The sequence below is a fragment of the Aplidium turbinatum genome, chromosome 7 (assembly GCF_918807975.1).
Source record: "Aplidium turbinatum chromosome 7, kaAplTurb1.1, whole genome shotgun sequence".
NCBI classification, from domain to species: Eukaryota; Metazoa; Chordata; class Ascidiacea; order Aplousobranchia; family Polyclinidae; genus Aplidium; species Aplidium turbinatum.
In genome coordinates, this window is record NC_137478.1 from 40,152 (window position 1) to 54,808 (window position 14,657).

At 40.8% G+C, this 14,657-nt stretch overlaps 1 protein-coding gene across 1 annotated transcript in view; it reads right to left on the reverse strand.

Annotated features, from left to right (window-relative positions):
• Positions 1-5,966: 5,966 nt before the first annotated feature.
• The window catches only part of LOC145774452 (annexin A6-like), a 62,274-nt gene continuing 53,583 nt past the window's right edge, over positions 5,967-14,657 (reverse strand). The window contains exons 12-17 of the mRNA XM_082585707.1: positions 12,409-12,503; positions 12,204-12,338; positions 10,077-10,226; positions 8,516-8,686; positions 8,111-8,299; positions 5,967-6,221 (exon numbers count right to left, since the gene is read on the reverse strand). Of these exons, the coding sequence (XP_082441833.1) occupies positions 6,099-6,221; positions 8,111-8,299; positions 8,516-8,686; positions 10,077-10,226; positions 12,204-12,338; positions 12,409-12,503 (863 nt within the window). The 3' untranslated portion in view covers positions 5,967-6,098. The remainder of the gene's footprint in view (positions 6,222-8,110; positions 8,300-8,515; positions 8,687-10,076; positions 10,227-12,203; positions 12,339-12,408; positions 12,504-14,657) is intronic.

The following is a 14,657-nucleotide window of genomic DNA, read 5'->3' on the forward strand; positions in this document are numbered from 1 at the left end:
CACCGCGCGGTGGTGAAGCCAGACGTAAAAACCTACCGGCATGCATTTGTTGTTCGTCACGTGGTCAAGTTGAATATCATTTTTTGTCTAATTGTAAAGAATTTTTGCGCTTGACACCTAAAGATCGGAGAGATGTCATTGTGAAAGCTGGCAAATGCTTGAATTGTTTGCGCCAGCATATGGTTAGGGATTGCGTTCATGCAAATAACTGTCGTAAGTGTGGGCCTAACAACGATAGGAAACACTATTTTCTTCTGCATGATTTTTATGTGACGTCACGTGATTCTCTGGATTCTGTTGGGAAAGATGATGCTCGTGCCAGAGTTCCTGTGCGTAATGTTAGGATTGGAAATGTTAAAGCAGCTTTTAACCGCGTTACTGCTGCTCGTGTTTTGAATCCAATGACTGGCAAATCGAAGTTGGTGTATTGTCAGCATGATCCTGGTTCGCAGTTGACGTTTGTTTCGAGTGATTTGGTGTGTGAACTTGATCTTAAACCGTACGATAAAGCGTCGTTTAAAATGGATACCCTGGCTGGTCAGAAAGCTACTTGTGCTGACCTTGTCAAACTCAACATCCAGTCGTTAGAGACAGATGAACTGTTTTGTGATATAACTTCGGTGGTTAACCCAGCTTGGGCTGACGATGTTAAAACTTTACCGCATAAACAAGATTTAAATGGTTTCCGTCATTTTCATGACGTGAATATGTTTCATTTGAATGATTGTAGTTCTGTAGATGTACTGATTGGCAACGACAACGCTTATTTGATGTGTGCAAAAAAAGAGCGTGTTGGTGAAAATCGTAGTGAACCACATGCTTTGCTCACTCCTCTCGGCTGGTTGGCTTGTGGTGGTAAGTCACCCTTAGATGAAAGCGTTGCTAACGTGTGCAGAGTGCAGACGTCTTCAGAGTCGGATGTCATCTCTGGCTTTCAGCGTAAAATTGAGTCTCGCGATATGGAAATAGCAGACCTGAATAAAGTCATTCAGGATTTGACCTTGCAAAATGAAACCTGTGAATTGTCTCGCAATGACATTTTGGCTAGAGAACTTGTTGAACCGAATATTGAGTTGAAAGATGGTCGATTTGAGATACCTGTTCCGTTGAAGGAAGATATTGATCTACCTAACAATTTTGTGTTGGCGTCAGATAGAGTTGCTGCTTTAAGGAAGAAGGCTTTAAAACAACCTGAACTTCGTGATTTCCTTACTGACACCATGAAAGATCTTAAATCAAATGGCTATATTGAGCGTACTGGTGAAGCAGGAAATGTCAAGGGATTTGAATGGTATTTACCATACTTTGTTACGTCACAATTAAAAAAGCGCATTGTTTACGATGGCAAGTCTGAATTTCGAGGAACTTGTGTTAATGATGTAATGTTTTCGGGTCCTGACTTGTTAAACCCTCTGGTAGATGTCTTGGCTAGATTTCGGCTTGGTAGATTTGGTCTCATGGCTGATGTGACTAAATGCTTCTTTCGAATAAAGTTACCTGAGTCGCAAAGGGATTTGTTTCGTATATTGTGGTTTGAAGATGATGACCTTGAAAATGGTAGGATGGTACCATTTCGTTTTTGTGTACACCCTTGGGGAATAAAGAGTAGCCCGTATATCGCTTGCTTGGCTATAAAGAAAATGATCGAGCAGAATCCCAGCAGTGCTGGTGAATTGACTCTCTGCAATATTGCAAATAATATGTACATGGATGATTTTATATTTTCGGCTGATAGCTTAGAGGAAGCTCAGCAAATCACTCATGAATCAATTGCTTTGTTTGATAGCCGTGGGTTTAAACTTGGTAAGTGGAGTGCTAACAAGGAGGCTATGATTGTCTTGTCAAATTTGGATAATGAGATGCTTTCACCTTTGATTCGTGACATTGACTTTCAGACTGAAAATATGACTTTGCCATCAGCGAAGACATTGGGTTGTGTGTGGCAAACCGAGTCTGACGAGATGCGTATCGCATGTTCCTTAAAGCCCTTAGCTAAACACACGCGCCGAAGTATGCTCAGTCAGCTTGGACAAAATTTTGATCCGCTAGGCTTTGGAGCGCCATTTTTTCTAAAAGCACGCCTTATACTTCAGCAATTGGCGATAGACAAGTTTGATTGGGACACCGAGGTCCCTGATAGCTTTGTTAAAGAGTGGGAGTCGTGGCTTCGCTCTTTGGACCTGCTTAAGGATTTTTCGTTACCGAGATGGTATTTTGCAAACTCTGGTGTGTGCAGTCCGGATGATATTGTTTCATATCAATTGCATGGGTTTAGTGATGCTTCGAATCAAGCTTTCTCTTCTGTTGTTTACTTACGTAGACTGGTTAACGGAGTTCCGAGTGTGTCTTTCGTTCTGGGTAAATCTACCATTGTTGTAAAAAATCAGTTTTCTTAGCCGATAGCTAGGAAAGAGCTTGTTGCCGCTTTGAATACAGCAAGACTCGTGAAGCAGGCCTACGAGGCATTGAAGATGCCCGACTGCCTTAAGTATTTTTGGTGTGATTCTCGTACTGTGTTGCAGTGGGTTAAAAACCCTGATTTACGTTTGAATAAGTTTATTACGCGTCGAGTTGAGCATATTTTATTGTTGTCTGGAGCCCAGGATTGGCGTTTTTGCCCTACCGATATGAACCCAGCTGATGTTGGCACAAGGCCAAATCTTATTACAAAGAAAGAATTTCGAGAGTTGTGGTTAAATGGTTCTAGTCTTCTCTACCAGTGTGAGGAAATTCCATCTGTAGAAAATGCCACTCCAGTACCTGTCCATAGCCTATATCTTCGTGACGAAGAGGAGTCGCTTGACGTTGGACAGGGTGGTCTTCACAGATTGATCGAGGCCGCACCTTCTTTGTATGTTATGAAAAAGAGAATCGCTTATTTGGTTGCTTTTGTTGAATTTTTGTGCTGTAAAACGAGAAAGCGTAGCTTTGTGAAGCCAAAACTGGATGCATCTTATCTTAACAGTGCTTCAGAGTTGGCTGTGAAGTTTGTTCAGAAGAGCGTGTATGGCGATGTGGTACATTTAATGACCAAACGATCGCCGGATGCCCTTGAGGAAGTGATAAAGCGAGGTAGTGTTGGCGCTTCGCAACGTGAGAAGGAACGCTTGAAAGAATTACGTTCACTTAAAAAGTACAGACCTTGTGTAGATGACGCTGGTGTAATCCGCATTGAAGGGCGCTTAAGTAGTTCTCCCGAGATCTCTCTTGAAGCAAAGCATCCGATTGTTTTGCCTTCGAAGCACCCCTTCACTAGGCTTGTTGTACTGTCGCATCATAATGGAAATGCGCACTGTGGAGTACAGCACACTTTGTTGTCTACGCGACAGAAGTTTTGGATCGCTAATGGTAATGCCTCCGTGAAGAGGTATCTTAATGACTGTGGTGTATGCGCGATTGAGAAAGCTCGACCTATAAGGCAGCTCATGTCTGATTTACCTTTGTCTCGCACAACTGCGCATAGGAAACCCTTTTTTGATTGCGCTTAGACTATCTTGGACCTTTAACTTTTGTTGAAGGTAGAAGTCACAAAAAAGCTTGGGGACTCTTGTTCACATGTATGGCATCTCGCGCTATTCATGTTGAGCTGGTTACGTCATTGTCGCTGAGTGATTTTTTACTTGCCTTTACACGGTTTACAGATTTACGTGGGCAGGTTAATGCTATCTATTCCGACAATGGAAGTACCTTTCAGGCAGCATCTAAGAAGTTACCCGAGTTGATAGGATCAGCTGAATTTCACAACGCCCTGAGACAGAGAGAGATAAACTGGGAATTTATACCTCCGTATGCTCCGGCGCAAGGTGGCGCCTGGGAGGCAATGGTTAAACAATTTAAAATTGCATTTTTTCACATTTTGGACTCTTCAATACGTAAGCCCAGTTTTATTGAACTGCTTACGTACACCAGTAGTGCCGTTCGGATCGTGAACGAACGCCCTTTGGTACCTTTGAGTGACGACCCTAGGGATTTTACTGTCATCACCCCTGCCTCACTTTTGACCCCATACTTAGACCCATACTGTGCTGTTGGGCAACCACATGATCGTGACCAACTAAGAAGGGATTATCGGTTCAATTTGTCACTTTCTCAGCAGTTTTGGAGTAAATGGATCGATTTTTATTTGCCAGGTCTTCAGGGCCGGAAAAAATGGCTAAAAATGGCCGAGAATTTGGAGCCTGGTCAACTTGTAGTGGTAGGTTCTCTCCAGGACATTGGTAAACGTGGGAAGTATCAACTTGGGAGGGTGCATGAGGTAGTTCCACAAATTAGGAAAGGGAAGCCTGTGGTTCGTAGAGCTAAAGTTGCCGTCTGCAACTATGATGAGAGTACGGGGAAAGTGAGGGATATTTCGTTGATTGTCTGATGATTGACGTTTGATTGAGGGATATTTCGTGCCTCGCCCCCGTAAAGAACACCTAAGTGTTAGGGTTTGAGCCTGGTTTTGTCTGCGGTGGCCGACACTTGTCTGAGCCCAGAACAGTCGGTTATTATCGCAACCATTGTATATAGCGTCATTTTTGCGTGTACCTAATACCTATGGTACCAATTTCATGTATCGTCGTGTTTATTTTTATTGCTGTTCATTCTTTGCATGCCCTTTGTATTTGCGTATTAACTTAAACGTGAGTGATTCAAACAATTTGTGTATCATGTGTTTTTATTCATTGGCTCACAATTGTCGTCAATTCTTTTTTAGTTATGCCATGTCAGACTGTCATAACTAGGGGCCGCTATGTTCCAGACAATTGTTCACCTAATCAAACGTCATATAAAAACCGTTCAAGTCTACTGAATATTACGTCATGGAAATTCCTAAAACATGTGCCAAAATTGCACCATCGTTCGTAAGACCTGTGTCAAACCTGTTTAAACCTATTTCAGTTGAAACCTGTTTAAACATGAAATGTTGCGTCGCGCTAACTGCTGGCATGCCTTTGAGTTATCACAAATTTTTCTGATTCATTCTCGAAGTTGTTTGTTGGAAGTCGGTCGCACATTTAACTGGTTTATTTGGTGCTTGCTAGCTGGACAAATTCTCCGTCTTTTATCCAAGTAATCTGTATCGTAGTGGCAGTTTTAGAGGTGTACGGCTTTGCATCTCGATTTCGATAGCCGCGGGCTAATTTTACAGGAATACACTTTAAGAATAGACGTTTCGAGGAGTGTTTCGTTTTCGGTCACTACATGCAGACAAACGGATCCGGGAACTTTATGTTACAATTTTCCCACGAAGAGATTATGGTTTACCGCTGTGACTAGTGAGAGAGCGGCTAAAGATGGGTTGTTACAAGCTTGGCTGTCTAAACTTTTTCAAAGACGTTCTACGACCGTACTGAGCTAGTGAGGCCCATCGCTGCAATCAGTTATCCCTGCCATTAAGGGTGACTGAAAGGAAAGGTTGAGGAGAGAGTCTCGAGTGGTTCTTCTTACTTCTGACCGTAGGAGGATGTTTGGAAGGAAGGGGGATGTCAGATAACAAAAGAATGATATGCTTTTGTTTTATGTCTTTTGTTTTAGTCATGATCACCCACAAGGCTTGGATAGTGGACCGTTTTGTGCTCCACTTGTATGTGTTGCCAATATCCAGAGATATCTTCTTTTGGGTGATTGTATGCTTGGCCACATTCATCATGATCATCAATCATCATGATATTAGATTTTTTTTTGTCAGCGAAGGAATTGATTGTAGAGGATCGACACAAACGTCTGATCTGATTTCTCAGCGCTTTGTACTTTTGCCTTGGTTCCATTTTGCGTTTCTTCATGCTACATATATATTGCTTTGACGTGCAGCTCATTTTAGATTTTGCGGTTATAAATTTGAAACAAATATTCTCTTTGACCTTTCTTTCTGATTTTGTATGTCTGCAAAAATACAACAAGTACTCCAAAAAATGCTGCACAAATAATAATTGCTTTTGCTGTGGCCGACTCTTGATGCTTTTCACTAATTTTTTATAACTATTTAAAAAAGCGTGAACATCACAGATTCTTTCAATACGCAACAGTGTAGGCCTAAATTTTGAAGCTCCGTGTATTTGCATGTGAAAAATTTACAAATATGTTTAATCCAAAATTTTTGGTTCTCCATCAGTCTAGTTGCCGATCAAAGCCAGCAAAATCTTCTTATAATCGCCACTGGTGTCTCCTTTGATGAATGAGAAAAGCGTCTTTTTGTACTTTGCCAGAAACGCTTGTTTAATCTCTTCCATGTCGATCTATCAATAACATCACTTTCTAATATGCATCATATGCAGGTGATTGACCAAATCAAGTGATTATATAGCATTGTTTAAATCAGTGTTTCTCAACCTTTTTTGGCCCAACGCCCCCTTCATGAACTGGTAAAATTTTACCGCCCCCCAACAAAAACGATTAAATACGAAAAGCAAATATAAAACAATAAATAGGCTACTATTAATACGGTACTACAAAAAGTGCTCAATGCCAAGCAAAAAGCTAAGAAGAGCGAATTACATCCAATATAGGCAAGTTACCAGTCTCTAAAACCCTTACAGCCTGTTTTACCTTAAAAGAGGGATCATCAGAAGGTCCTTATTCAAATAGAATTCTATTTCTATTAAAATAAGGACCTTTTGATGATTCCCCCTTTTAGGGTGAAACAGGCTGTAAGGGGTTTAGAGACTAGTAGCTATATTTGATGAAAAGCAAATACATATTTGCGAGCATGAAAACAGTATAGGGCAAAGTGGGGCGTGTTGTCACAATTTTTACAAATCAGCATATATCTCGTTCTGTGCCAATGGTATCGAGATGCTAGATAGTGCAATTGAAAGAGGTATCATTTGACTTCTTTTAGCTACAGCTAAAGTTTTTCTAGATTATTTCGTTTTTACATAAATGTATGTTTAATGCAAGTAAATGGGCTGTGACAACACGCCCCACCCTGGGGCGTGTTGTCACAGAGGACGGGGCGTGTTGTCACAAAATTTCTGCACATGCTTTATGATTAAAATATCACAGAAACCAATAAAAAATAGTTTTAAAACAGGCTGAACGAATAAAACAATATGCGAAATGCAAAGAAATTAATTTACAACATATTGGTAAAAAGTTTATGCCCATTGTCAAAAGCAATAAAAATGTCATCTTGAGAATTATGTGTCACTATCGAATATATGTGTGTATCATTTATCTAATACTAATTTTTTTTTCTAAAAAAGCGTTGTATTTTAACAAATACGCATATTACCTCGTTGTATAAGCAAAAATATTTTTTATGTTTCTTACATCAAAAATGCACACCATGGGGCGTGTAGTCACAGCTGTGACAACACGCCCCGTGGTATGAAATCACGTGGTTTCAACAACCATGTGTACACCTCTACTTGCATGTCTTATCTGTTTGGTATGATGAAAAGAGCAGGCTTAAAGCAAACAAATGGTATCTTTCCTGATCAGTTATGATTATACCTTAGTTTTCCAGACCATTTTTTAGTTTAGTTATAAAACCTGATTTTGCCCAAAATTCAATGGCACTCCTCATAATTTCTGCTGTGGCGACAAATTTATTAATCTTCACTGCTTGTGCGAAAGAGAACTGAAAACTATGCCTTCCATTGAAAGCTCGTAGTTATACGCTTGGGTTATCACATGGAAATCGTGCTGTGACAACACGCCCCTGTGACAACACGCCCCACTTTGCCCTACTGGTAGTCAGTGTGAACCTTGGGCTTGGTGAGAAAGTGTCAGTTTCACATCCGGTGTAAAACCAGTGAAAAACATTCGTAGATCACCTCTTATGGATATGTCAAGTGGGTTTCGCTGTTTGGTATGTAGCAGCACAACACAGCTGAATCCCTTTTCCACCAGGTATGCGGTAGGAAATGCTACCACGAAGATACAAGCTCTTTGACGAAATCGTTACGCTGGGCGGAAAACAAAAAAAACTAGGAAAACAAATCGAATGTTTTTGCCTTGCTTGACGAATGCACCGAACAGAATCGTTTTGTTGTCAACCATTTCAAAATCCCTTCTATTCCAAAGCGACAATTGTGTCAACGATGTTGCAAACAAAGTTTCAAAAGTTATCATTTTCAGCCCATCGACACTAGAATTTTATAATTAGCAACCCCCTCTTTCTTACCTCAGCTCTGGACACTACGACCCTAATTAGTTTGTCGTCATCTGTTCCGATTCCTTTCATCGATTTGTAAAGCTGCTTTGCAAAATACGCAGGGGCGCTTCGTGCAACCTCTACTATTGCTATCATTCCATCCTCGATGTCTCCAGAGAATTCCGATTTGATTGAATCAATGATATCTTTCTTGGCAATCTATGTAACAGTGATCATGAGATAACTCACTTACAAAAACAAGTGAAATCATTTTCATCTGCCACTAACAATTCGAAAGGAAATCATTGAAGAACTACTGCGATTGTTAACAGGATTGCTACCGGTCGTGGGACTTAACACGATTGTTAACATACCTGCATCTGTCGAAGGAATTCAAAACTTATATTTAAGACACAAAAATAATTTGTCTCTAACCTGTTGGTAAGCTTCAAAGGTGGCACGTAGTTGTGAGAAGCTCCGAGAAGCCATGACAAGGTTAAAGGTCGCCTCATCCGTTCCCCATTTCTTTTCCCCTGCAGAGTAGAGGCGCTGCGCATCATCCTTTGCCTTGGACGCGTCCACGTGAGTTCCAATATCACGAGTTGCCTGATAAAGACATCAACTTAATGAGAATCATTCTTGAACAGGGTTTTCCAAATGTCTACCAGTTACTATTTGTTTATTATACGAGAGAAAAACATCGCATTATAATCGAACATGATTGAATAATTGAAGCTACCCTGAATTTGAGTTCCACTGGAAGCTACCTTGAACTGGAAGTAGGAAAAGCTATCCTGAATTGGATATGCATTCGGGGACCTTACCGAGAACTGGAATTCCATCGTCGGAGTTACTCTGAACTGGGGTTCCATTGAGGAAAGTTACCTAGAACTGGAGTTCCACTGAGAGTTACTCTGAACTGGAGTTCCACTGAGAGTTACTCTGAACTGGAGTTCCACTGAGAGTTACTCTGAACTGGGGTTCAATAAAGGGAAACTATCCTGAACTGAAACTTCACTGGAGAAAGCTACTTTGAACTGGAGTTCAATTGGGAGAAGATCTCTTGAACTGGAGTTCCATTAGAGGATGTTACTATGAACTGGAGCGTAATTGGGGGAAGCCAACCTAAACTAGAGTTCCATTGGGGGAAACTATCTTCAACTAGAGTTCCATTGGGAGAAGCTAATCTGAACTGGAGTTCCATTAAAATAAATTACACTAAACTGGAGTTCCACTGGGGTAAGCTCTCCTGAGATGGATCTCTACTGGGGGAAACTACACTGGAGTTCCATTGAGGGAACCCAGAGAGCCACTTTATTTGGTTCAGATCTGGTTAGATCCGTACCCGATCTGATAAAGATCTGGACCATGGAAGTGACTGTCTGAGAGGCTACACTGAATTGTTCCCTTGTGAGAAGTTACCCTGAACTGGAATTCAACTGAGTGAAGCGACACTAAACTGGAGTTTCATTGGGGGGAGTTTCCCTGAACTGGAATTCAACTGAGTGAAGCGACACTAAACTGGAGTTTCATTGGGGGGAGTTTCCCTGAACTGGAATTCAACTGAGTGAAGCGACACTAAACTGGAGTTTCATTGGGGGGAGTTTCCCTGAACTGGAATTCAACTGAGTGAAGCGACACTAAACTGGAGTTTCATTGGGGGGAGTTTCCCTGAACTGGAATTCAACTGAGTGAAGCGACACTAAACTGGAGTTTCATTGGGGGGAGTTTCCCTGAACTGGAATTCAACTGAGTGAAGCGACACTAAACTGGAGTTTCATTGGGGGGAGTTTCCCTGAACTGGAATTCAACTGAGTGAAGCGACACTAAACTAGAGTTTCATTGGGGGGAGTTTCCCTGAACTGGAATTCAACTGAGTGAAGCGACACTAAACTAGAGTTTCATTGGGGGGAGTTTCCCTGAAATGGATCACCATTGAGAGAAGCTATCCAACCAAATTATTTGTTTCATGTTTATCCGAATCTATAAGTCTCACGTTGTTTAAGGAAACAAGTAAACGCTTGAAGTGTCCACTGGCTTCACTTTGAAGAGCTTCTTCCAGAGATTTTTTGTGTTCCTTCTTGTAAAGTTCTTTGATTTCTTTGATTTCCTCGTTGCTGCGGGAAACCAGAATTTCAATCAGCGTCTGAAATTAAATGACAGAGATTGTGGAAATGTTCTATAAAACTTAATTTCAGTTTAATGTCAATGTTTTCATTGTTGTACGACTGTGTCAGGGGGGTAACACAAGACAAAACACCCCTCACCTTGTAGGCTAAACTAAATCTACGAACGTACCCATTAGTCGAGAATAATTTTCATTGTAATGTTGTATACGCTGAGGCGAGATTCACAAAAACTTCACACGAGAGATTGGGCATGTTTAATTTGTATCCGTCACAAAAATACACAAAGTGGAACATGCTCCAAAGTTTTGAAGCGACAATTTGTATTTGTCTTCTCTTTAACTAAATGATTCGTGTAAACAATAAACAACAGTGGACCTTCAAGAACGGAATCATTAGGAATCCCAAAACCCTAACCCCAAAACCCTAACCCCAAAACCCTGACCCTAAAACCCTAACCCCAAAACCCTGACCCCAAAACCCTAACCCCCAAACCCTAACCCCAAAAACCTGGTGGCCGGTCGATTGGTCGAAATACATTTGGTCGACAGTCATTTGGTCGACAGACATTTGGTCGACAGGACGTTTGGTCGACAGACAATTGGTCGACAGACATTTGGTCGACAGGACATTTGGTCGACAAGACATTTGGTCGACAAGACATTTGGTCGACAAGACATTTGGTCGACAGACATTTGGTCGACAGACATTTGGTCGACAAGACATTTGGTCGACAGGACATTTGGGTTACAGTTAGGGTTAGGGTTAGGGTTAGGGTTAGGTTAGGTTAGGTTAGAGTTAGGGCTAGGGTTAGGGTTAGGTTAGGATTAGGGTTAGGGTTAGGTTAGGGTTAGTTAACCCTAACCCTAAAATGAATCGTTCTGTCGACCAAATGTCCTGTCGACGAAATATCTTGTCGACCAAATGTCTGTCGACCAATTGTCTGTCGACCAAACGTCCTGTCGACCAAATGTCTGTCGACCAAATGTCCTGTCGACCAAATGTCCTGTCGACCAAATGTCTTGTCGACCAAATGTCTGTCGACCAAACGTCCTGTCGACCAAATGTCTGTCGACCAAATGACTGTCGACCAATTGTCTTTCGACCAATTGACCGGGTACCAAAAACCTAACCCCAAAACCCTAACCCAAAAACCCTAACCCCAAAACCCTAACCCCAAAACCCTAACCCTAAAACCCTAACCCCCAAACCCTAACCCCCAAACCCTAACCCCAAAACCCTAACCCCAAAACCCTAACCCCAAAACCCTAACTCCAAAACCTTAACCCCAAAACCCTAACCCTATGCTTTCATTACTGGTTGTCAACAGTCACGTAGGCTATTGCTCACGGCCAGTTGGATAACTACAAACTAGATTATTAGTGTCGCTTCGTACATCATAAAAGTCTACTTCCTGTAAACTTTTCTTATGATAAATCATTTCTTACGGTAAACGATGTCAAAAGCCTATTTTAGTCAAGGAATAATAAAGCTGTGTGTGTGTATTGTTTACGTGGATAAAGCTGTGATACGTTTTTTGGTAAACTTTATTTGGATTCAAGTAAGTTTGAACGAATTTAAAAATCATCAGAATTATTCATATGTTGTTTTTACACGGTTTTACACGATTCACACACGCCACTTCGTGTGGTGACGCTCGCTTCGATTCCAAGTCAAGTCATGACAATAGTTAAGAGCCCGATCATCATGCGACATTTAAGCTATAACAGGCCTGGTTATAATAATAATTAACAAGCTGGGATTCGTTTTTGGTTACAGGGAACCGTTAAAAAGATGACAAGATAAGCATGACATATAAAACTAAAGTTTATGCTGCCAATGTGTATCGCCAATCAATTTTGACTCCTTCTTTTTACAATGTATGACTACAACCTATTCGAGTAAACATTGTTACTTTTGAGCTTAAACAAGCTAAGTTTCAGACCAGTGCAGTATGCATCAAATTTGTCACATAATACCTAGACTGTTTGTCTCACCGACTCTTTGGTGCCCGCTCCTTTCATTGCTTTGTTTAAGCAAAATATGTCATAGACACGAGGCTTCATGAACATGGCAACAACGACCTCCTCAAAATGACCACTCAGTTCTGACTTTAAATCCGCAACAAGATCCTAAAAGGAAAAACATCATCATGTAGCTGGAAGGTTCTAAGCAGAATAACTTATTCGAATAAGCACTAACCTTGCCATAGGCTTGCTTATACTTTGACAGTAACTCCTGTCTCTGGGCGTTGCTTCGTTGAGATATAATGTCTATGATCGCCTGCTCGTCTGTTCCTGTAGTAAAAGCAACTCAATGTAACATGACTGAAGTCATGTCAAGCTGAAAGGCTATAACAAACATGTGATAAAAAACATCCTTTAGGCCAGTGGTTCTCAACCGCCGGTCAGCGGACCGGTGCCGGTCCGTGTAATTTTTTTGCCGGTCCGCAGAAGATCTTACTTTCTGCAAAGCTTATTTCAATATGGAGTCATTAGCATATTGTAAAATTGTGATCGCACTGTGAAACATGCACAGCTGTAAAACTGACACATCTCCACGTAATTGTTTGATAATAAAGGTGAACTTTTTGATGACCTAATTCTGTGCGGTTGATATGCGGTAATGTTTTTGTGACAAATTGCGTGTAGTTTTCAAAATTTTTTGAAACACTGAAATACATAACCAAATGGGGAATTTTGTCTTTGATTTAGAAAAATTTCAAAGTCGTTAGAGACGAAAATTTGGAATTAGATAAACTTGAAGTTTCGGGATAAAGTCAGGCCTGCAATGGAAATTTGCCAGAACCGGAGTTTGAGAAAGCAAAAATCCTGTTTTTTAAAAACTATGCGGAAAATAGCGCTTCGGAATGGAATGAAAAAAGCCGATTTGCTGTGGAAAATGCTGGTGAAATGAAGTGTTGTAAAAAAATAAAAAGCGGTGCTGAGCATTGTGAGTCAACACTTGAAAGAGTTGGCTAACAATTTTGACGATCATTTTGCGTAACATGAAGATCCTCGACATGGAAACTTTTGGATAAACAATCCATGCATCGATGATGTCAACACATGCGACCTTAATCTTCTTGAAAAAGAAAGTCTGATTGAATTACAATATGTTGTGCTTCTACTTTGCAGTCCAGATTGGAAAAACATCATTGTCACACTTCTGGTTATCTCTTGCAAACGATTTTGTGCCTAACTTTCAAAACAATCGATTTGATGGTAATTGTTTCAACTAGCTATTTACAAACGACAAATCTTTTTCATCTCTAGCTAACAAAGCAAAGATATTGCCTGGATGCCTAAACAGAGCTACGTGTGAAACTTCTTTGATATCTCGTTTTCCTCACATAGGCCTACTGGCAGTGTAACAGTAGCAAATTTCCCACTGACATTGATTTTGTATGCAAATGGATTGACATTATTCTGTTTGAGTTGATTTGATTGCCGTTTTATTCCAATTTTTGTCCTGAATACAAATCATATGCTAAAACTTTGCATTATGGTTCGCAACGACAACTTTGGTTAACAAAACGTTACAAATATTCATTCTATTCACTACGATCTTTGGTTGCCGGTCCGCGAACACTTTTTAAAAATTTTGCCGGTCCCCCATTGTTAAAAGGTTGAGAACCAACTGCTCTAGGCTATATGGAAAAACCGCGGCACAAACCCGGTTGAAATCAAGAAAAAGCTTCCTAACACACGTCCAGCCACTAACCCCAACAAAAGAAGAAACAAGACTTAAGCAATGGAAACAACAATTCGAAAATGACCCATCATGCACTGAAATGAAAGTCCCACCATCAGAGTCTCTCCCTCCAGGAGCAAACGCTCCTTGGGCAAAGTGGAAAACATTAAATCGAGTCCGAATCGGTGTTGGACGCACTAAGTCTGCAATGGTGGAGTGGGGCTACAACACGGGCCCAGTTGCATGTACCTGTGGCACTGAGCCCCAAACAGCGGACCACCTTGTTGTTTGCCCTCGGCTTGCCACCCGGTGCAGTAGGAGGGACTTTTCAGTGTATAACTCCGTTGCGGCAGAATGTGTCAATCTGTTGTGTATCGACGAACTTTAGAAGACTCGATAGAAGAATGTAACACGACAGAAAAATTGTGAAACCATTTGTATTTTTTCTCTTTATTTTACTTTCACAAACATTCTTTACATTACTAACTTACAATTAGACAAATAAAACCTAGCAACCACACGGCATTTAACATAATATAATAACACGAAAATAAACTAAAAATTACAAACGTTTTCGGCCATACTCATGTTAGCCCTTATCAAGTAACCAACTGACTGATATTCTATATAAATTGACATTACCAAACTGATCTGCATACACAAAATCGAAAAAAGAACGCATAAGAATGCAAATCACATGGCACAAGGCAGAGGAGAAGCAAAATCACATGACGCCTAATTGCGCAAGGAAAAGACAC